Raw genomic sequence first — 23,551 nt, 5'->3', positions numbered from 1 at the left:
ATGATAGCATAGATTTTATGAGAGTAAGTATTTTTGTTTGTGATGGAAATATCACTTCTATAGAGTGACATTTTTATAAGATTATTTTAAAATTGTATAGATGTTATATTATAATTTCTCTTGCTTAAATTTTTAATATTGTAAATTTTTCTTGCAATTGTATTTAAATGACATTACTTGCACAATATGTATTTTCTAAAACTAACCATGCTTTATTGGTTGTTTTGCATGTTCCTGCATGTGAAAAGATAGACTTGTCTATACAATCTCAAATGGTTGTTGGAACAACATGATGCTTTTTTTTCCAAGTAATGATGATAGCTTGGTTTGTTCGAAGTGATTGTGTTGTTGAATATAATTTTTTAATATGTATTGGTTCTTTTTCTATGCCAAAAAATAACTTCCATATTTCTTCCATCTCAAATTTCTTGGTAATGTTATTTGAAGCCATACTCATGACAATCTATTGGTACCCTAGTTTTTGTGCAAAACATCTTCAGCACAACACTTCTTCTCGTGAGTTCTTTTTAATTTTCCGTGATTTTTGGAGTTTTTTCTACTAAGTTCTCAAAATTATTGTTGCTTTGATATCATACTAGAATTGCTAGTTACTGTAGATTTGAGTAATCTAGAGTTTTTGTATATTTATTTTTATTATTAAACAGTGGTTTTTACGGAGTCTTTATTTTATCGAAGGCACACTCAGGAGGGGTCATGACTCGTCGACAAGGTGTGTTTCTGGCTCTATTTCCCGATGCTCACCACTGATTGGTTATGTGCTGTTAATTATGATTTCTAATACAATCTTGAACGCCTATGACATGAAGAAAGGTGGGTGACCAATGCAAACTGGAACAATATCCCATAACACCAAAGTTTTCATTGTTCAGGGCAACCACACAAGGAGTGTGTCGTGATTGCAGAAGACCGAGGGACTCGATGGTTTGTGGCTCCAATCCATGCATGATATCAATGACCAGAATGGCTACATCACATAGACTAGAACCCCCGGCCCTTAGTAAAAGACTCGTGGCCTGGTGTATCGAAAACAAGACCAGGAACTTTCAGTTTAGCATCTGTTTGCAATTCTTTAGTTGTCTTGCTAAATCGTGAAATCGTGAAATACGTAACTACAATCTGCTGAGTAAAACCACCAGCTTCTCCCTCGTGCACATTCCTTCGCCAAATACAATCAAGCAGCTCTGTCTTGCCTGCACGAAATCGCAACCAACCTTTATTATTTGATCACAAGTTTGACCGTGCTGCATGCAAATTTCCTCCTCCCCCTCTTCAGCCGGAGTGAACGAGAAACTACACTTGAGCATGAAAATTGGAAGCCAGTACAATTCACCCTCAGCTATAAATAATGAGCCACTATGGCGAACTCCGGAATATGCAATCTGCTATAAACTTCGAACAATCGGAAGCCAATGATCGAAGACACCAAAACAGCAAGAAAAGCACACACACAGAAAACTGCACGGCACACTCGTCTGCTGCACAAAATCAAGTGCCAGTTTGTGTAAATCAGGTCATGCATTCCCATACCTGTATCAACGTGACATAACATACAGCATACCGGAAACCTCAGATCCACTGCACTTCTCTTCTTCAGAGCTTATGCTATTCGAGCTTTTCTTCTCACCTTCGCCTCCTGGCGTTTCCTCACGTCCACACCTTCCTCGCTGTCCTCATCCTCCCCCTCATCCTTCCCATTCTCGTCTTCACTTTCCACAACCTTCGCCTGTGATTTTGAAGGAGGTGCAGGTTTCTTCCTAGGAGAAGGTTTAGCAACAGCTGGAAGGGCACTTGGAGGAGGAATCACAACTTGCCCAGCTTTTACTGGGCCATCGTCAGCTTCTTCCTCAGCAAATGCACTCTTGATTGAAGGAAGGTTAACCTCCTCAAAGCTCTTAGCATCCCAGTCCTCTTCTTCCTCTTCCTCTTCCTCTTTCACCTGAACAAGTGCCAAATCTCACTCAAAATCTGGTGCGCATATGATAACTAGGTGACCGAGAGCCAGAAAACACCCACCATCACCTTATCTTTGAAGGACACGAATCCAGCGCCAGTCAAAAATAGCACACAACCAAATAGGTTCCATAGGGAAAACGGTTTGTTCTCATAGGCAAACTCATTCCCTTCGATCCCTCTCCAAAACACTCAAGTGTAATTTTCAAACTAGCCAATGCATTTTGTAACTGAATACGGCCTACACTTATTTACAGCAAATTGCACCAGCTCAGCTCACCTCCATTGGAACTACTGGCTCCGATTCCGCACCTAGCTCTGGTATTACCTCCAGCTCTGGTTCCTGCACTGCTGGCTCTGCTAACTCCGCTACTGCTAGAACAGCAAGATCTGCTTCAGCTGTTTGTCCCGCTGCAGCTGGCTTGCGCCTATTCTTCGTTTCAAACTTGGGTCTCCTTGGAGCGGATGCCTCCTCTCCTGCGGGACTGTCCTGATCCACAGAGGTCATAAACTGCTCTCTTATTCAAGCCAATCGTCGAAGCTCCTCCTTATCCTTGCTGTCAACAACTTGCCCTCTTTCTTCTTCTACAGCAGCATTTCTCTCTCTCACACTCCTTGCGCCTGCGCTTGGATTCTTCTTTCTGCTGCTACAACTCCTCCAGCCCTTGCTGCTCTTTCTCCACTCTCCGGCGTTTCTCCTCTTCCTGTGAACGATGGCAAGGCTACATCATTCATCACTCTTTACAATCCTCGAAAAGGATACCCAACCTGGACTCTACCCTTACCCCTCAAACAGACTGCAAGTACCCAGGCTACCTGCAAGCGGAGGCATGTAATTGCATGACCAATGCCGGAATTAAAAAGTGTGTCCCTGTCAAAAAGGGTCCATAATTCGAAGTGTCTTCTCTTCAACCTCTTTCATCTGGGCCAGCGGCTCTTGCATCTCCCGCACATACTTTGGTACCTTCTTGTCAGAAGCCTTGGCTTTAGTTTCCTCTATTCTCACTGGAGCGTTCTTCTCCTCAACTACTTCATCCTCTGCAGGTTTGTCAGCTGCATTGCAACATGGTTAACATCAACAACAAACTTGTTCCCTCACCTCTGAATACTGATCCAACCAGTGCCACAGCACTTCCGAAGTCAAACAAGACCCTTGATGCAGATGCAGATAGCCACATCGCAAGAGAGAGAGAGAGCAAACAGCCACTTCACCTTCGGACCAAGTACACAACAAGCTGTAAAGAATAGGGTGAGAAAAATGAAAAATGAAAGAACAGATATATATATATATATATATATATATATATTACCAATATATAGTATTAAATCAACAAACACATAACCTGGATTCTCCAATTACCTGCTCCAACCTTTGCAGCCTTTTCCTTCTCTTTCTTCTTCTTCATCTTCTTCTTTTTTGAAGCTGCTGACTCTGCGACTTCTTCGGCTTCAAGCAGACCAGCTCCAGTTGCTGAAAACTTCTCCGCAGCTGTAGGTTCCTCCTCTGCAACTGACGCAGATGATTCAGGAGGAGCAGGCACAACAGCCTCCGCGGCAGACGAAGCAGGGGGTTTAGATTTTCTTGGCCCTTACAATTCTGCAAGAATGGCATCAAGGTCTTCTTCCTCTTGAGCGGTTCGTCCACTCTTTCTCCCTTTTTTCTTCTGTTTGCCCTTCCGCTCTGCAGGAACTGCGGATGGCGCTGCAGCTGCTTCTCGACGCAGCGCTGTCAAAAACACGACGAAATCCATGCTTTTGCAGTTAGGGATGTAAAACACGGACTCAAATCGTTGGTAGGCAAATTGCTCAGGCACGACTATCATCCCTCAACGGGTGATACGACGCAGACACGTCCAACTACAGTAGCAGGTGCTCACAAACAGCAGGCTTACATTGCCATGAGCTAAATCGGTTCATTCCACTAACCTCTTCACAATCGAGACTGCTGGCTGGAGCTCATGTAGTGTGCATGTCACGACGGCGATCACTATACAATTCGCCCTCGTTACCTAATCGTGCATGAACAATTACCTTCAGTCATCGTGTGTCCTTCCAGCTTACCAATTAGAGCATCAATGTCCTCATCATCATTCGAAGCCTTCTTTTCCTTCTTCCCTTTCTTCCCCTTCTTCTTACCGGCGAAAATGAGAGTCTCCTCTTCCTCGGCTTCGTCACTTTCTGCTTCGTTTAAAGCAGGAACGACTAGGCTTACTAAAGTCGCTCTGCTATCAGAGATATCTTCATCTAGCATACTAAACGCTGATTTTTTGCTACTTCCTCCCCCTTCTTGCTATTCTTAGCAGCAGACAAATCAACGGCAGCTTCGGCTTCAGGATCCAGAGCAGGATAATGATCATTTATGAAGGCCTTGTTGTCCTTTCCTTTCTTCCCTTAATTCTTACCGACAAACGTGATAGTCTCCTCTTCCTCGGCTTTGACCTTTCCTGCTTGGTTAACCAACGGGCTCACTGAAGCAAATTCTCCATCGAATACATCCTCATTCAACATACTAAACGCCCCTTTCTTTGCTCCTCCTTTCTTACTCTAAGCAGCAGATACACCAATAGCTTCTTCGGCTTCGACTTCGGCTTCAGCTTCAGGATCGAGAACAGGATATTCATCATCCACGGAGGCCTTCTTGTTTTTCTTCCCTTTCTTTCCTTTCTTCTTGCCACCAAACATGAGGACCTCCTCCTCTTCCTCAGCTTTGTCCTTTTCTGCTTCGTCCACAGCAGGACCAGACAGGCTTCCTGAGGCAACTTCGCCATCGGACATGCCCCCACCTAACCAATCGAATGCCACTTCCGATGCTCCTCCTTTCTTCTTGTTCTTCTATTTAGCAGCCAATGAATCCAAGGCTTCCTCAGCTTCAGCCGATCCCACAGAAGCTTACGGGCCATCTGTTGCATCAAAATCGTCTTCGTCTTCGTCTTCGTCATAAAATAGACCGCCCTTCTTACCCTTCTTCTTCTCCTTTCTGCGATATACACACCAATCAAACCAATCTGACTTTCAGATCATGCCGGCGAGTGTCAGAAAAGCCGTTCTAAACTCCATTCCCCGCTTACGATCTAGCCACCAGCAATCATCGCCCTTGCTGAGCTGTATTCTCAATCTAACAGCGCCAAAATTCCCTACAGCGACCATTGAGCGCGATACTCGTCAAATCAGGACAATCCAACCCCAATTCGATGCCAAAACTTTCATTAATTGCGAAAGCCACTCGTTCATATCGGTTTCCGCGACTTGGGCGCAATCCACGAAACTCTTCTTCAAATCAATCGAGAGAAACGAGCCACCTCGACCTAATAGAGCAACTATGCGGCGACGGACGCCACCTAGAGAACCTTCGTGCTTGCTGAACACCAATCAGGGAGCACCGGAAATTGAAACCAAGAAACATAGGTCCAGGGACGCGATAAAGGGGATTTGCTTCACAGACTACTAATACACTCTGGAACCCGGGCACTACGCCATGTGACCGTGCGACGAGTACGTATCAGCGCACAACCAAACACCTCCGCAAACTCGTTGCCGGCTCTCGCATCGGACCACGAAAACCTCATGCGGTGCAGATCGGTCCCCAATGATTAATCTAGGGATCCTACCCCCAGCTAAACCCTCTCACTGAAACCAATTGGGATCCTCCGGCACAAGGGCAATCCTGGAAACAAACCTGTTCTGCGCGGTTCCGTTGGCGCGGGAATCGTCCTCCAGCTCCTTGTCGACAACCCGCAGGCACGACTTCCCAGCATGCGACTTGGCCGATGACCCAGGAGAATCAGACCAAGACTCTTCTTTTCGTTATTTTTTTCAGTTGCAATTAATTTGAAGAAAGGAGCGCATTGCGCACCTGCCTCACACGATCACAACATACGTAAGGCTGGAGGAACGCAGTAATGAATCTCCGCACGAGGTATGATGCCCGAATTCGAGACACGGAAGTGTAGGAAACCGATGCAAGAAGGCCATGGAGCGACTTGGAGTACTGGCTTCGCACCAGCAGTGCCGACACCAACAGCGAGGAGAGGGGGGGGGGGGGACACCTGGATGTGCACGACGGATCAGCGAACCTCAAGGAATGACCAAAACCACTAGCTGATTCTGTTTTCAGAAAGCGAACGGATCGAAGACGCAATATGTCACGGATATCCAACTTTGATAGAACCTGGACCCGGACATCGCTGTTGGTCAGAGCGCCAACATATGATGCGCGCTCTGCTGATGTTGTTGGTTTTGCTGGCTGGTGTCATTGGAATCGTATGTCAGACTTGAACTCATTACTTTCTATTCATCTCAGATTGACACTGGGATGTTGTGAAGGTGTGGTCTGATTTGGAGGCTTTCTAATCTTGATGAGGACTTTTAACTTTCGGAAAGCTATTGTTTGAGTGATGGTGGTCATGGTATCAGTGCAATTACTGATCAGTCTTTCTGTTGAAATTTCTGGAATGAATCTGAGTGAATGAAAGGCTCCATGGTATGTTTGAACAACTTCCATTTCATAACTACAGGAGTAGGTCCGTAATGTCCTTACAGTTGAATGGATGACGAAATATTTGTGTTAAAGTGCGCTGGTTAGTGGTTTGAATCTTATCTTTGAAATTCAAGCCTTGCAAGATACGAAACTAATAGCAAATTTCAATTTGATAAAATATATGTATTTAAAAAGTAGCCCACAAAGAAATATAGGGGAATTTACTGCTTTATTCATAGAAATAGTTTGGAAACATGAAAAAAATTCTTATATACTATCAACTCTATTTTTTATGACTATATCTAATGAACAATCACTTGGTTACAATATATTTATCTATTCTATCCTCTCCTTCCAAATCTTGGTTTTATTTATTTTAACCAATTTCTAGTTTATTAAAGTTCTAAATTGTGTCCCAAACAGCATCACCTAAAATTATAGTTTTAATATTTATTTCCTTTGAAATTCTAAACATTGATTATTTATTATCAAAATTTATGGTCATACTAACATCAAAAAGAAATGTATGTCGACACCATGCAAATGTAAAGCAACTAAGTCTACTTTTTACCATATGTGTATACATACTCAGAATTACTTTTGTAAGTTATTGAATATACCAAAAGAATTGTTATGAACCTTGTTCACCTGCTTTCATTAAGATAATTTTTAGTTATACAAAAATTACCGTAAACACATTGAGAAATACTTTTTCAAATTCTACAAGACAGTGTACAAAATACTTGCGATGCGACATTAGTCACTATTATGCTTCGGAAATAAATGTTAACAAATGAAGTAAACAACGATACTCCATGATGGAAACAAATCGCACAACAGAAAAAACAAAAACACTAAATAATAACACTAAAATCCGTAACATCCAGAAAAAAAACTCTAACAGACAACCGGAATACAAAAACAAAAACAGTTCATCCAACGACAGCACGGGAGCACAAAAATATGAAAATAAAAAGGAAAAAAAAAAAACAAGCCAGTTCAACTTAAACATATTATAATACAGCAAAGATATTCAACAACCACAAATCGACATCGACCAAGCAAAACAAACACAGTTGTGACCCATGAAAAAGCAACAAACTGAATACCAAAAAGAAACAACAAACAGTGACAGGAACATAAAAAAAGTGTCCGCACATGAAAAATTGACCTTGCACTAAATACAAGAGAGAACATGCACCAAGCGAGTCGGGCAACTGTTATTTCAGGGTTTAAGGGCAATGAATCTAACGAACTCGGGCCTACACAAAGCAACTCTACCATCATGCGAAAAGCGCACTCGTCTCCTCTCTGCAGTTCCGTTCCCCCCGAACGGAATGCTCAACGCCCTCCCAACCATTCCACGGCCAAATCATTGGCCTTTCCTTCCTTCCTTCCACAGGACAGGTGTGAATGCCGACCTACCAGACCTAACTGTCCACCTAACAAATTCTCCTCCTCTCACTCCGCTGCACTGCCCTGCAGTGCATTCCAGTCAGACCACCCGACGGGACAAGAATCGGTGTCCTGCGCCATACAACTCCGTAACTTCTCTGCGCCTCTCAACACTGCTGCGCGAACACCACCACCACCTGCCCATCTGCTCCGTCCAACCCCTTCCACCCACTTCCACGTTGACCCAGCCTCTGGCCTCAACCCCACCACAGCCCCATCCACGCTTCATGGCCCCGCTCCTCGCCTTATTCACACCCACTCCACCGCCCCCTGCACGTACTTGACCAAACTCAATCACCTCTCGGTAGCTTGCCACGGTCCCGGACGCTCAAAGAGCAAGGCAATCCTTCGCTTCCTACATGCTCCTCTAGCTCTTGCCCACGCTCTCCGCCTGAGTTGGACCACTCCCGCTTCCCGCCCCTCCCACTCCTCCGTTCACACCCGATCCCGAGCTCACCCCGCCTCCCTCTGAATTGCTCCGCGATGTCACATGGTGACCAATCCCGTCTTCCGCGTACCCACCCGCCTCACCTGAACCCTGCCGCTCCAGAAGACCTTCTGAATACGCAGACGGTGCTAGGTTCATCGGCGATGACCCAATTGGATAAGGTGCCACTGGAACGTCCGCAAGCGACCCGGCCGACGGACTGTAAGTTAAGCTTCCAACTAGTGGGTGGTCGAACTTGCACGTCGGCCCGAATTTGCATATGCCGTAGCGTGTGTAGAACGAGCAAGGAGGGTTTCCCTGTAACCAACCCCAAACAGCACACACTCCCTGTCAACCACTCAATTCCACTCCAACAAAGTCCTGCCAACCCAGACCCCATTTCACAATATCCTCCCTACCCCGAATAATCAAACACTCTCTCCACCCATAAATTTGTACTTACAGGGCGCAGAGGAAGACCCATGGCGCTTAAATGACATGTTGATGAAGGCGTCGAACGATCCTTCGGATGATGATATCTACAAGTCGTCCCAAACTTGCATTCCCCAGTTTTCATATAGTACTGGCACTCCGGTTGCCCAAGTCTCTCAGGAAACAGACTTTCTTTCTGTCCAACAACGCTCTGCGTTGCCTGATGGGCGGGGAGACCCACCGCCGACGAACCCTGCATGTAAGGACCAAACCCCGATACGTGTTCTCCCTGAGGGGCACCTCCAAACACATAACCCTGCTGGTGACCGTCTGCCGGCCCGACAGGTCCCTGCATCAAAGAAGACCACGCCGTAAGATTAAGAACTCAATCAAACCAAACACAGAAATCAAGTTACTAAAACAACTACAACCAGAACTCGATCAGATGCAGCACCGACCACGCTGAATCCAAACATCAACCATCATCCTCCTCCATCTACCAAAACATATCCTAAGATCAATAACCAAACTCCACATCTGCAACCACTACATGTAAACCTACATCCCTCACTCCTCAAATGCCACGACCACAAACATTATCCCCACATGCCGACACAAATCGATAGAAAAGAAACCAAACTAATGCACAACACATCACTCCGTTCAAACAGGCTACACACATTAACAACTGTAGATATGCACAGCCGACTACACATGTCACACCCATAACCAGACAATCGACCTCAACATAGCCCGAACCGACACCGCAACCAGCTAGCCAGGTAACGAAACTCTCCATCCAAGTGCATGCTCCCCTCTTCCCACTCCACTTACTTGGTAGCTCCACCCTGGCATCGACATGATCCCTTGCTGCAGTGGCAGCATTGGACCGTAACTCGAATGTGTCTGCAGCCTTGGTAGCGGATACGGAGATCTTGCCAGTGGCCACGAAGGCAGCGCTCCCGCCGCATATCCCTGCGGAGCCGGAGACGATGGGCCCCCGCCACTCCCGAACGGCACTGGCACCATTCCCCCCACCGTCGCTGGCTGTGGATGATGGAATTTGCATGTCACTCCGTACTTGCAAGACCCCGTCCGCATGTAATACGCGCACTCCTTCTCCCCCTGCGCACCACCACCCCCACCAACCTCAATCACGCCACCACCCCCGTTTCCACTCCCTCCGCCCACAGTAACCCGCACAACCACTCACTCCCAAACCATCCAACACCACCCACCAGTCTCAGCGGAAGCCCCAGCACGTTCAAAAGCACTCGCCCTGTTGACCCCGCCTTCTCCCGAGGATGATGGTACTTGCACGTCGCTCCAAATTTACAAGTTCCCGTCTTCAGATAATACTGCACTCCCCCACCCCCGACACAACCCCAACTGTCAATCCTCCCGCCCGAAACTCCATCCTCTCTCCACCTCCCGCACCACATTCCCATCCTCCCCCTCTTCCGAACCCCAACCATCCCCTCCCCTTCCCCACTCCGCTCCCCAACCTACCCCATCCTATCATCCGCCCTTCTAACTCCCCCTCACCCTCATCCACACCTCCTCCCTCGCACAACCGCTTCTCCACAAACCATCCACTCGTCCTACACGCCTTACCACACCTCCTTCGCCTCCCCCTTCCCCTACCTGGCATTCCGGTTGCCCCACCCTCTCCGGATACTCGCCCTTGCCCCGAGCCACCACTGCACCCTGCAGCACCACACACATCGTCAGCTTTGACCGCTTCCACGCATCAATTCTCATCCACCTCCTCACGCCCCACATCAATTAGGTTTCCGCACCCCCCCCCCACCCCAACCAATGCCGCCACCACCCACTCCTCCCTCCACCACACCACACACATCCCCCTCCCCCCCCCCATCCCAACCGTACACTCCCCATTCAACATCACCAAGAATGCGCACCAGTTTCCGGTTCGCTGGATGATTGAACCGGCATGTCACTCCGAACCCGCACAATCCTGTCCGCATGTAGTACACGCAATCCGGCTCCCCCGCCCGCTCCGGGTACAACCCCTCACCTCCGTCCACGCCCTCCTGCCCCTGCATCGTCATCGCCCACCCTGCTTCTGCAAACCCCGCACCCACACATCTCCGCTCAGATTCCCCCACACAATCTCATCCCTCACCTCGCATTGCTACTCCCCACTCCTCACACCATCGCACCCACCCCGACGCATCCCCTCCGCTTCCCCTCGTCTCCGCTCGCCCATCCACCGCCGCCTGCAAACCACTCACCAATTCAACTAATTGCGCCCCGCCCCTGCCCATGCCCATGCCCAACTCCGGACAGCCTGCCCCCCCCCCGCCTTACCAACCCCGCACCCACACAATCTACCCCGCATTGCCTACCAGGATCTACCCACCCAGCACCCCACGCGCCTCTCCATGCCATCGGCCCCGTCCGGACCGCCTCCCGGGGAGTGACTCTCGATCCAATTTCCGCCCCACCACCATCATCCTCCCACAACCCGACCCCCACCGCCCACCTCCACCTCCACCTCCAACACCCCCGCTCGCACGCTCACCAGATCCAATCCCTGCACCCTCCCTCACTCCCCACTCTTCCCTATCGCCCAATTCCCCAAATCGCCCCGACCCACACTCTCCCCAATCCCAATCCGCAGCTCCTCAACCCCCATCACCACCCCCTCTGCGCAATCGTTACCCTCCCCGACGCCAATTTCCCCACGCTGATCCAACGCCACTCCACACACACATACACGCACGCAAGCACACCAACCGCCACCACCCGGATCGAACAACGCCATCCCAATTCCCCCCACCACCCACTCCCTCACCACACCCTCCCCCCTCACGCGCTCGCTCAAACCGCACCCCCACACCCTCTCGCCCCAAATCCCACCCACAAATCACACATCGTCACTACCTTCCGACGAGGGCGACGCGCCGACTGCGTCCACCACCCCCATGTTGCTGCCGCCCCCACCTGGCGACCGCTGCGCACCTCCGGCATGCTTCGAGTGCGCGCGCCAGTCGTCGTAGAACGCCAGACTCGACCCTCCGCCCGCGATGTCAGACGCCGGCGATGCCTCAAGACCTGTTGCAAAGGAGGAAGGCGCCCCTTTGGCTGGCGCGTAGAATTCCATCTACCATGCCCCGCACAGGGATGGCCTCGATGCCAACCCCACACCCTCGCCCTCCGTCTCCCTCAAAAACCACCCCAATCACCCAACTCCTTTCCACCACACCACAGAACACCTGCCCCGACCAAAGCACGCCGCTTCACGCACCGGACAGCACAGAATGGCCACGACACGAAAGCGAAGCCGGGAAGGAAATAAGGGATGTAGGAGGGGTTGCTGGAGATGGAGACTCCGAGGCGCAGAGAAGAAGCTGCGGAGAGGATTGAGCCGAAGAGCACAAGACGCAGCAATCGGCGGAAGAAGAGAATAGAAGAGGAGAGGAGACGAGAGGCAATGCTGCGCGAGTGAGCACAGCACAGCACAGCACAGCAAGGCAGTGCAGCAGGCAGGCAGGGAGTGAGGGCCAGTGAGGGGAGTGAGGGGAGTGAGTCGTGAGGACTCTCTCTCTCTGTCTCGCTAGGGGTGAGTGAGTGAGAGAGTGTCTGGCGAGGCACAAGACTCGTTGGAGTGCGTTTCAAGTGGCGGAAGGCTGTGGGCCCCTAATGTGAGGTGGGGGGAGCTGCCTCATCTAGCCATCCATCCTCTCCCCCCCGCAACCCCACTTTGTCTCGCTCGCCTGCTCGCCGCCTCCCCTCATCCTCCAACTCTTGCTGGACTGCTTTGCGTTGTGCTTTTCATTATTTTTACCGGCTTTTGTATAGTTTGGTTGTGGTATGCTTTTTCGTGTTTGATTTTACACATGGGTAACTTTAGGTTCGCTTTAGGAGTTGCTTGCCAACTGGGTGTTGTGTTGGTTGTTTGGTCGTGTGCCTCTTCGTTCATATTTCCTTCGTCTCAAATTCCATTTTTATTATTCTTTTAATTCGTCATTTTTGTGCCTGTGGGTATTGGTGGAGGAATTTTTTTTCGTATTGACAATATGCAGCATATATCATCACTGATATGTAGTGGCTTTTGGTGTGACGTCTCAATTAGTTCTTTTTCTTTTTCCTTTATAACTATTGTTTATTATGTTTCTCTCTCTGAGTTTATGTTCAATAGTTTTGTCGTTTGTGTTGATTTTTGTTGGTTGTTAGAGCTTAGTTGAATGTGTTATTGGAGCTTACTTGAAACTAAATTTTGCACTAGTATTGTGAAAAGTATTGAGCTGGCTTTAGGCAGCAGAAGTTGTTGATTGTTTTACTTTTGTCACAATGTGTTTTTTGTGTGGTTGATTTGAGTTTCAAATATTGGCTTGTTGTTTTCTATTCTTGACATATTGTTCTTATCCAGCATGTTAGTTTTATACACTCGTATGTATTTGTGTTACATTGATGTTGTTAGAAACATTTCAAGACTACTTTGAGCTGTATTTTTAAGCTTGCTATGGCATGCTTACAATGGATTTTTATATTATTGAGTGCAAGAGTTGATTATATCTCTTCATATTTCAAAAGAGTTGATTATATCTTCACAAGTAAATATACATTATAATACGTGCAAGAGTTGATAATAATAATTTTGTGCATTTACATGGAATTAGATCCTTGTCATTAACAGCTTGAACTGCATGTCTTAGTGAAGATGGAGATGACGATGATGATGATAACAATAATAATAACAACAATAATAAGAATAACCACAAGAACAACATGCTGATGGGTTTACAGGATTGGTCCCAACAGATGGGTATGCCAGAGCCCAATCATCCTACTGTGTCCAAACACTGTACTCGTGTCTCCTATCACTTCCATGTCACCTAGGACGGACAATAAATCATAAAAAAGTAAAAGTAAAAGTAAATTGGCTACATTAATTGCTGATGGGTGAAATTCACAACTCATGGGCCCAAATGCAGAAGCAAAACCTGGTTTTGTCTTAACAAGCTTGCTCACTCAAAACATTAACATTTCCTTTTGTTAATGACTAGAATGCATCTCACCAAAGGCAGTTTCAGAATCCAAATCGGTAGTTTTTTACTCACTGCATTTGCGCCAATTACAAGTTAGGGATATCAATACATTTTTTATTTTTTATTTTTTTGACATTTTTTCAAATTATGGTTATAGTCCTGCATGGAAGTGCATGTGTTTGCATGTTCATATATGCATATATATATATATATATATATATATATGTATATATATATTCTTCAGTGGATGTTTTGGGATGAAATCTGTCACCTCAATTGTGTTTGTGCTTTTGCTGTTATTGATTGGGTTGCTGTCCTAGCTCCAACAATGGCCGTTCATTTAGATAATTTTCACTATTTTTTTTAAAGTGAGGAATATAACTAAAGAAAAATATTGGAAATTATCTCCAGTCTTGTGGATAATAGCAACAACCCCTCCACGTTGGTTTACGGCACAAAACCCTGTTTAATATCCAACTTAGCTCTATTTCCACTTTGACATGTTTTCCTTCTAATTTTCTGTTTTTCTTTATCATTTTTTTCTCTTTTTTTAATTTTCTTTTCTCTTTCCTAATTCTATAATTATTCAGCTTCTTTTAATATTATATTATTCACAATACTGCAAATAAATTTGAAGCTTGCTGAGTAGTATAAGATTGAAAATGTTTTATGAACAAAATCAACCATGTAACAGTGCATAAATCAAGCTTTTAACAATCTGATCAACTTCTACAAAAACAAAGCAAATCATTTTTTATATTTTTTGAATACTGTATTTCATTTCCTTTCAAAAGCTTCAAGTCGTGCAAATGACATGATCTTAATATTATTTTCATGAAATGGTCATTGTCGAATGAGTTAACAACATAGGATCTAAGAAGAAACATATTTTACTATTTGTCAAGGATATCTGAAACTAGTTAAGATTCCATAAAAGAAAATAAAAGATGGAATATTTCTTCCTTTAAAATCTAATAGAATAGTACATCATGCTTGGAGTGAGTTACATTTTCAAATTGTGTGCAAGTTTATGTTGCTCATTAGATTCTGTTCATTTTTATTGAAGTGAAATAAAACTGGACTGGGTGAAACAGTAATGAATAACATGTTTGCAAGGTTGCTTTCCACTAAGCTTTAAAATACTGTTAATGACAGGAATAGCATCATTGCAAGGTAGTCACTATAGAGTAATATTTATGACTTCCTCTTTTTTTGGCTCTAAAGTTCATTTACCCACTCAAACTTTGTGTGTAGGCTACTTCAATGTTGGATGAAAGCAAATAATCTCAAATGATCTTTAATAGTAGAAGAAAAATTAAATGGTTAATGGGTACAAGAGATGAAGGAAAACACAAGCACACAATGAATGAAAGCTTTGTAGAGACTTGAGATTTAGAATCACATGGATGAGTGCACAGAGTTAGGGCACAAGAGTTTTTAAAGTCAATGCCAGAATTAGGGCACCACAGAGAAACGTAGTGCAGTCTAAGCCTTTCCTGTTCATGACTCAATTGTTTCTTATATTATTTAAAGCTTGTTGATTTAAAATAAAGCTTGTTGATTTACCTTTTGGAAGATGATTATTTATGCGAGTTTCTAATTTCAATATACTTAAATGGAAATGAACTCCACAAGAATGTTACAGTTCCTCTCAGACAGTCTTGGTTCTACTTAGTACACAGCTGTTTGAAAAATCTAATATGGAAATTCTTATTTAATAATCATTTTCTTGCCCAAAATCAAACCCAGAACTCAATAATATATATATATATATATATATATATATATATTGAGAGAGAGAGAGAGAGAGAGAGAGAGAAATTCACATCAATACAAATTTGATCACAATAATTTAAAATTTTATTTTTTTCTCACTTAAAATAATCCTAGATAATTTAAATTCTATGTTAACAACTGCAACCATTCCGAGTTTATGTTAAAGATAAAAGTAACCACACTCATTCCTTGCCATATACCGTACAATTTTTTTAAAATTAAATATATACAAAATATGAATACAATTGAATGAAGTTGTTAAACTTCAATGGGTAAGGATGTGTTTTCAATTTGTTCTTAGAAGAGCTTAGAGAAAACTCAAATCATATGCAAAAATCAGTCACAAGATTCAGGAATACTTTATGATTATTTAAATATTCATATTCGTTGATCCAATTTATTAACTTTTTTTTTGCATCTGGTGATGCAGTGTGGGGAACAGAGCTTGTTATGAAAAGGATCCAATGACTACAACAGGGTCACACAACATTATAGGACTGCTCAAGTGTGAACACTTTGATGGGTGCCAGCAGATTGGGTGGGAGTGCCCCTCCTCTGCAGATGGCATGCAGAAAAAGCTTCAATTCAAGGGCAGTGGGGGACCCTAAAGGACAATCTTATTGAGCAATCCACAAGCCCTCAAAGCTGAAACTAGAAAGGAGGCCCTGACTTCATAAAACTGGACCACACCCTCATTCCTTCCACATCAAAGCTCTATGACCAGTCTTGCCAGAGGATCTTGCATGCTTGAGGACTACAACCAGTTTGGTTTTGGGTGCTCTGCTACTCACTCCTCTGTGAATGCCAAACCCTAACCCTAATTTCTCCCCCATCCATGAAATGAAGAACGTGGGTTTTGCTAGCCCTGGAGCTGTGGCTTGGGAAGCATTAGGGTATGGAAGTCAAGTAAGGTGGGAGTGGGGTAAGGGTGCTGATGGATGCTTATTTGTTTATTTATTTATCTATTTAGCTGTTTCTATATTCTCTGACTGAGTTAAATGTGTGTGTGTGTGTATTTATTTCCCAGCCAGGCAGAAATTTGTTTGATGCCTGGATGGACACCAAGCAACATTACTGTGCCTCCACAAGAAGGTGGCCATGAAGGGGGAGGTACAGAAAGGGCTCTGTTGATGGGAAACCTTCACTCACTGAAAACAAAACATGTTGAAGAATTTAGCGTGCAAATGGATTCCTCAACAGGAGAAAAAAGTAGAAGAAAGGTGAATGCTCTGATGTGTGCTGCCTGTGGGTAGTGGCAGCAGACCAAACCAACACACACAACAAGATAGAATCAACAACAGCAAACAAACAGAGGGGAGGAGGAAAAAATAAGCAAATACTAAATAAAAACAGGGGGACAATATTGAAAAAGAATCAATTTCTAAATTCTTGCCAACTATGTTGATCTATGGTTATGAAATATATTTTAGGTCACTTTTTCGTATGAATCTTAACATATGGTACATACGTATATAGGTGCAATAGATAAATTTTCCACCATTTTTGTATTAAAAATCGAAACTTGTGATCATGAAACACACAAACTGCATGTTTTCAAATCTATGACTGATTTTATCATAAAAAATGAAACAGAATTGTTTTTTGAGTATGGTGAAATCATTGGAATCTGTAATAGATTTACAGCAGATACTGTTTGAACAAGAGACTCGCAGTATTCTATTCATTCGAAGATTTCATCAGTTTTGTGTGTGCATTAGAAGGATGATTATTACCATTCATTCATGAAGACTTTTGGAAGCATGCACATTGACAACCGAGGGTCATATTTTATTTAGTGGCTCAAAATGAAATAAGTAAACGTTGATGCTATAAACAATGTTATTCATTCTTTCAATCATTATTATCACTGTTATTAGTGTTATTCATCAAAATAGTGGTTTCTGTTACTCTCTTCTTCCTCTCCTCGTCTTCTTTTCTTAATTTCTTAAATTTGATTTTATGACCTATTCTCCAAAATTTAAGCCTCATTCAAATTGAGGAGGATTGTCAATGGGGGGGCCATCTACCCACCTCACAAGAGCTGGCTGTGAAAGACACAGAAGCTCCTTCCCAAAGGGGAAGAAAAAAAAAAAGAAAAAGAAGTCTGCAAGTGGTTGCGGCTTTTGCAAAGTCCATGATAATAATAACAACAACGACACCGTTTGTTTCTTTCCTTTTATTTACTTAATTTTTAAATTATTTTCAAAGTTAGAAGAAAGAAAAAACATATATAGATATATATTAAATGACAAAGAAGGGCTCTCTCTAACAAATTGGGAGCATAATAACAAAAGGACGAGAGAAGCACATCTATAGAATTACGTTGTTGTCGCCCCTTCGAAAACTCCATGGACTTGTTTACACTGAAACAGAACAAAAATAAAAATAAAAACACAAATAGATAAATGACTTTGCGATCGAGAATGAAAAGCTAGAGTCACGTTCAGAGTTCATTCGTTCGTTCGAATCGGGGGAGCTGACGTGGCATATTTGTGATGGCCCTGGCGGATGCTGACCTGCCTCCACTCAATTCCCAGCATCTCGGGTTCCCAGCGAATCACGTGGCGCCACGACAACAGCCCTGGGGGAAAATCACTTGGAGGAAAACACACCATCGTAATTATTAATAAAGTTACCATTAAAAAGTCACCTCAACAAAGTTGTCTTTATAAAGTTATCTTAAACAGACATGATTGAATGAATAGAATTTTTTTTTAAAAAATAAAAATATAAACTTTAAAGCTTTTGAAAAAGACTTTATTTCTTCAAACATGGGTTTAAGTTGGTGCAACTCCAGTAGTACATTTGTACTGTGGGTGCATTGCCCAACAGTGTGTGTCTGAGTAAAGCTTACAGTTGCAATGTCACACATCTGGCAACTCTTGATCTGATCAATTTGAAATAAATAATGAGCTCCATGCTTTGATGGGTAAATATGGTCACACACACACACACATATATATATATATATATATATATATGTTGGTATGTGTGTGTGTGTGAGAGAGCACTTTGACTAGTTCATGAACTACTTTGTCTCAGTGGATCACAAAACAGCGTTCTTTTTCTGTTTTTCTTTCTCCGTTTCAAAAGATCATTAAAAAAAATGTTAAGTCTGGATGAATATATAAGATGAATTTATTACATTGCTGGTGCGGATGAATGAAGATTGTGTGGAAACGTTGCAACCTTTATTTTTAGAGTTTTCCAGAATGGGAATGAATACCTGCGACCATGCTAAATCGGTACACTTGGGGGCTGGTCTGAAGCTTTTTCTATTTGGGAACTAAATTTGGGTGCTGGCTTATCAGAGGGAATATTTTTTGTTGTGTTCTGTTAAAATACCAATAAAGGAGAAAAATAAGCTGCTGCTGCTGCGGCGCTTGTAATGGCCAATCTTAGTAATCCTCACATGTGCCCAAATTCATACCACAAACATGCTTCTGTTGGAGACTTCCCTACTCTTAAAATGCAAACCTTTTTGTGTTACCATTGTTTCAACTAGTGAAGTAATTCTTCAACTGTTGTTAACTTTTGACATCGTGAAATGTGGTTGTATATAGAAAGTACAAAATGTGTAAAGAAAATCATGTAAATGTTAAGCTTGTTTGAACTCAAATGTTAACCACAGATGTCACGAATGACGAGTTTCCAATGTTTAAACTGATGTAGTTTTTTATTTTTATTTTTATTTTTTTTAAGGAAGTGGGTTACCCAAGGTTAAAAAAATATATTTCTCACCAAGAATTTTGAAATGAAAACCATACAATTACGCCATAGTTTATGGATATGGATGTGTGATTAGGGTCAGTGTACAGATGGTTGGCATGGAATCGTCACGCCGGTGGAAAAAAAAACTAAAAAACTAAAAAAACAAACAAATCTCAACAACTATAGACCAAATCGCAAACGTTTCCACCATTCATGCTAAATTGTATGATAAATCTTTCCGAATACATTGAAACCTGTGATCCAGCAATTTTTCAGGAAAACTGTCATCCCAGAAATGTAGGTTACTGAATCGTTGAGAGAATTTGTGTGTGCTCGGTTTCTTCGTCAATACACCGCGAGCAGCGTCGAGGAGTAAATCGCCCACCCGCAGGTATGGCTCCGAATTCAAGGGCAGGTCGTCGGGCAGCGAGAAAAGCATATGTGGGCTGGTTTCGACGACTGACAGTGGGAGGTTCCTGCGCAATAGGGTCGGTTGAATCATGGACTTCAGTTAGGGACGACTTTCTGGAGCTTTTTCTGGCGCAACCAGGCAAAAGCATTCCAAGCTGCAACTAAATTATTCTGCTACAATTAGAGGATACATAATGCCGTTACTTTATATAATCCAAGTACGGCGCCAGAGCCCCTTGACATGCATGCGCGAAGGCTTGCTGGATTTGGAAGTTCCGGAAGGAGAGTCCCTCGATGGGCTCTGCCGCAGATCGCTCCAGCGCCTAAATTGGAACTGATCACGAAACCTGGCATAGGCAGCTTCCAGTTCGTGTTCAGTGACTGCTCCATACGAGAGGATTGGGCCAAGCGTCAGAAGAGAAACCGATATTATTAGGGATCCGCTTCCGCCGGGTATTGTTAGATTCGCCATGCGAACATGTTTTGATTAAATCTTACCATGCAATGTGCCTTTGGATGGTAATGGGAACGTCGATTGGGCCCTAATTCGACTGATGACGTTGCGAGCAAATTTGGCCATTTCTGTGTCGATCGTTGCTTCAGTTTGGATAGGCAGAGACCAGAAAGGCGCCATGTTGTGATCGACCGGAGGACTTGCTATCTCTGCGGACAAATCGGTGGAAACAATTACCGAAACCTGTTGCAGACATATCATGAGCCTTAACTTATGGGTGAAGAAAGAAAAGAAAAGAAAATGTTACTTTTGTGACCCATCAAACAACATTTTGAAACAACCACAAGGGATGAAGATAGGATTAAGATCTTCATCGTGGAGCTGGCAGTCAATTGCTCCCGCAATGGATTCCACGGCGACCTTGCCGCCGCTGGTCTGCGTTACACATTGGGATGAATACCTTTCGTCAACACAGACAGTGCCTCTGGTACAGCTTTATATATCTCTAAATTCTATAGAAGCCCTCACACCCTCCTCGCACCAGCTCGCAATCCGCGTCTCTGTCCGTCCTGGATTATTATGCCAGAGTCCAAGTTAATCCAACAATATGCGATTCAACATTCGTAGGGATTTGTGGAATCAGAGTTGACGTACGAATACCCCCATCACGACGTTGATATCAGATGGGTTAAACTGCTTACCGCGTTGCCATGACTCACCGACCATGACGCCTCTGATTCACAGGTTAGATCTGAGATAGTGGATCAGTGAAAGGGAAAAGCTTTTGGGGGCAGGTCTAAGTAGACATCCTGGGCGAACGTACACCCAGCTCAAATCCTGCGCGTCACTGACGTGGGGCGGCTTCCGAGTTGTTCTGCCATGGCAGATGCACTCATTTTATTATTCTTGTTTTATGCCCAGGAACCCATTAATGAGTTTCAAGTTCGTCATCTTTCGTAGAGGGATACAATGCATGCTGGAAATGGCGCGATGTAGTACGATTCTAAATAGTTTGATGAAAAGTAATGTGACTCCGTCAGCTATCGAAAAGAATTTGAAACAAACGTGGTCTTAATGGAGACCATGGTTTTACCAACCTGGATGTGGATTCTAGCACTCACAGTCCAGTACCTCTGCCAACCTTGGCTGAGACTCTGATTGACAGCCTGTGTATGTCTTACTTTTCCAAGTTGTTTAGTTTTCATCCCCAAAAAGGAATCCAGAAAAAAGACAAAGCGGAGTAGGAGAAAGATGCAGAAGAAGAAGAAGAAGAAGAAGAAGGCGGAGTCCAGCAGACATGAGAACAGTGTGAGGCTCTGCCTGTCCGCCTAATTTCCCTGCACATGTCGCTGTCGTTCCTCTTAAAGTCGAGAAGCGCGGAAATAGGAATAGCAGGGATACGGGGCCACGTTTTCCAGTGCTTCAGATGATTTCCGCTGGAGAGAGGATCACTGCGAGCCCCTGCAATAAACTACAATTAACTGCAATTTTGAATCTGTGATAACTCTGTCGTCAGCCACGAAAACCTAAATCCATGAGTGTTTCCGACTTGCAGTAGCTCCTAAACCCTAAAGTAGAGTAAGGGTTGCCAGTAACATCGAGACGCTTGAATTGCGATGAATCTGACACGCCAACCTTTCCAGCTTCTGCGGAGGTTTCACCTGCGGAGGTGTCACCTCCTATGTTAGGGTTTTCTGTGTGCCAACTACAGTTGTCCCGGTGGTTAATTCGTATGCAACGCCAGCTCTCGAGAAGCATGACTCAATGCATCCCTGGATAATGCTTGTGGACGCGCTCTGCAGAGCATGAAGATCTTGTTGGAGTACTTTTCCATCACTTTAGTATGCACGTTTCAATGCCGATACATCCATTCTTGATCGTTTCCGGGCAAGCTCTATGCGGATTTTGGTGAACGTTCTTAGTTACCTTTCAAAGATTGGCCTCGACATGGCAATTTTGTAATTTACCATGAGACTGATCTGAAATACACGGTGCGCTTGCTGCCGGAATCTTTGTGCCTCAAAGCAGCTGGGATCTACAGTAACATTCATTCCGCGGCATTCAATATGCACACGACTGCAGCCTGTCGGAACCCTGCTCACGAGATTCTGCTACTAAAGGAAAAAATAAAAATAAAAATAAAAATCAACGGACATGAGCGATCTTCACTCGGTATGTGTATATGAGATACATACGATAGATTCTTTCATTCCAAACTCTCGAGAGTTCAAGTTCATAGCACAACTTGATTGCGTCTGAAAGACCCACAAGAACTTCGAAGCAGAATCCACGACCACGACTTAGACAACACTCACGCCTCTTGTCACAAGCGTTTCGTGATCAACACTGGCCAAAAAAGCTTCACAGTTCTTGGCACAAATCTCGAATCCCAGTTTACTAAGCTACGGTGACGTTGAGATTCCACACTAATCAGTCAATGGTTTTTGTAGGGTAGTAAATGAGAGCTTGAGTCCCCCATGATCACAACCAGAAGGCAGACACACAAATACGTTGCCACCATGACCGTGGCTGCATCGGAAGCTGCTGCGAGGTTGGTTGACTCGCGAAGATGTTGCTTTCTTATCGACACATATCAACGACTCGAAGGCCACGACGTGTCCTCTTGACGCTGTTTCTGCGGCCCAGCAGCTGCCGATTCCCCCACTTATGGGCCATCTACAAAATCGACAATGATTTTGGGTAATCTTTATGAAAAAGATGCTTAACAATCAGTGAGGGTACTGCAGCTGCAGCAGCAACACCCACCTGGTCATGTCGCCTACGTTAAACACATTATGACATCAGGCACTGCATCAGACGCCACGACAAAATGACCTCATTAACTCCGCCGCTGCTGCTGCTGCTTCTTCTGGTCCTCGTCCCCCCCCCCCTCCCTCCTCTCGTGCCGAGCTGAAGCGTGAGAGCTCTGTTCACACAAGACTGCACTGTGCGGCCTGTTCACACCTGGCCCTCACTGTGGGGACTTTTCACACCTTGTTGAAATGTGTGCCCCGTTCAAACCTGACCCCAAGTATGGGGTCCGTTCACACATGGTCCCAATTGTGAGGTCTGTTCACACGTTGCGCTTCAAGGGTTCGGTATAATAGCAGGTTGCATGCAATCTTCATTGTGAGGTCATGAATATCTGGAAGACTTTCAATTGTTTATTATTATTGTTGTTATTGTTGAGTTTTTGATGGTACCAAAAGGGAGTCTGAGTGAAACATTCAAATATTTATATTCTGGACAACAAACCTTGGTTGTTGTTGAAAATTTTAATACGAAATGATAAAGAATTATACAATTGGGTCTTGTTAAATGCTGAAACGATGTATTGTGGTGAACCTGGAATTCCTCCATGAATAATTAGTGTCAGAAATTGATAGTTGTGCAGGATTAGATTGAAAGAATTCAATGGTTGT

General features: G+C 44.2%; 3 protein-coding genes and 2 long non-coding RNA genes across 9 annotated transcripts; 1 reads left to right on the top strand and 4 right to left on the bottom strand.

Moving 5' to 3' along the window:
- Positions 1-836: 836 nt before the first annotated feature.
- On the bottom strand, positions 837-3,024 carry LOC112277689 (uncharacterized). Its single transcript, XM_090248048.1, has 4 exons — positions 2,788-3,024; positions 2,252-2,675; positions 1,549-1,957; positions 837-1,211 (listed from the first exon to the last, which is right to left on the bottom strand). Exons 2-3 carry the CDS (start codon positions 2,477-2,479, stop codon positions 1,619-1,621), a joined length of 567 nt encoding a protein of 188 aa, XP_090104174.1. The 5' UTR covers positions 2,480-2,675; positions 2,788-3,024; the 3' UTR covers positions 837-1,211; positions 1,549-1,618.
- A 1,482-nt stretch (positions 3,025-4,506) lies between these two features.
- Positions 4,507-5,891, bottom strand: LOC141044969 (uncharacterized). Of its 2 annotated transcripts, none has more exons than XR_012216811.2 (2): positions 5,648-5,891; positions 4,507-4,948 (listed from the first exon to the last, which is right to left on the bottom strand). It is a non-coding gene; the product is annotated as an uncharacterized LOC141044969 (long non-coding RNA). The 2 variants fall into 2 exon arrangements; XR_012216810.2 differs by having other exon boundaries at positions 4,616-4,948; positions 5,648-5,863.
- Positions 5,892-7,632: 1,741 nt separating this feature from the next.
- Positions 7,633-12,390, bottom strand: LOC112277911 (zinc finger CCCH domain-containing protein ZFN-like). Its single transcript, XM_073531726.1, has 7 exons — positions 11,670-12,390; positions 10,685-10,848; positions 10,407-10,469; positions 10,001-10,120; positions 9,597-9,887; positions 8,794-9,111; positions 7,633-8,648 (listed from the first exon to the last, which is right to left on the bottom strand). The coding sequence occupies exons 1-7, from the start codon at positions 11,887-11,889 to the stop codon at positions 8,271-8,273; spliced, it is 1,554 nt and encodes a 517-aa protein (XP_073387827.1). The 5' UTR covers positions 11,890-12,390; the 3' UTR covers positions 7,633-8,270.
- Positions 12,391-15,600: 3,210 nt separating this feature from the next.
- On the top strand, positions 15,601-17,655 carry LOC141045001 (uncharacterized). The gene is made up of 2 exons (XR_012216861.2): positions 15,601-16,446; positions 16,581-17,655. It is a non-coding gene; the product is annotated as an uncharacterized LOC141045001 (long non-coding RNA).
- Positions 17,656-18,672: 1,017 nt separating this feature from the next.
- On the bottom strand, positions 18,673-22,999 carry LOC112277851 (uncharacterized). Of its 4 annotated transcripts, XM_090248140.1 has the most exons (4): positions 20,831-22,999; positions 20,590-20,698; positions 20,174-20,372; positions 18,673-20,022 (listed from the first exon to the last, which is right to left on the bottom strand). In XM_090248140.1, the coding sequence occupies exons 3-4, from the start codon at positions 20,307-20,309 to the stop codon at positions 19,856-19,858; spliced, it is 303 nt and encodes a 100-aa protein (XP_090104266.1). In that variant the 5' UTR covers positions 20,310-20,372; positions 20,590-20,698; positions 20,831-22,999; the 3' UTR covers positions 18,673-19,855. The 4 variants fall into 4 exon arrangements, with proteins under 4 accessions (XP_090104266.1, XP_073387679.1, XP_090104265.1 ...); XM_073531578.2 differs by having other exon boundaries at positions 20,174-20,698; XM_090248139.1 differs by having other exon boundaries at positions 20,174-22,805; positions 22,896-22,999.
- Between the last annotated feature and the right edge of the window lie 552 nt (positions 23,000-23,551).

This window comes from Physcomitrium patens, chromosome 26 (genome assembly GCF_059467195.1).
Source record: "Physcomitrium patens ecotype Gransden chromosome 26, ASM5946719v1, whole genome shotgun sequence".
NCBI classification, from domain to species: domain Eukaryota; kingdom Viridiplantae; phylum Streptophyta; class Bryopsida; order Funariales; family Funariaceae; genus Physcomitrium; species Physcomitrium patens.
Note: the sequence above shows the minus strand (reverse complement) of the source record. Positions and strands in the feature narration are given on the sequence as shown.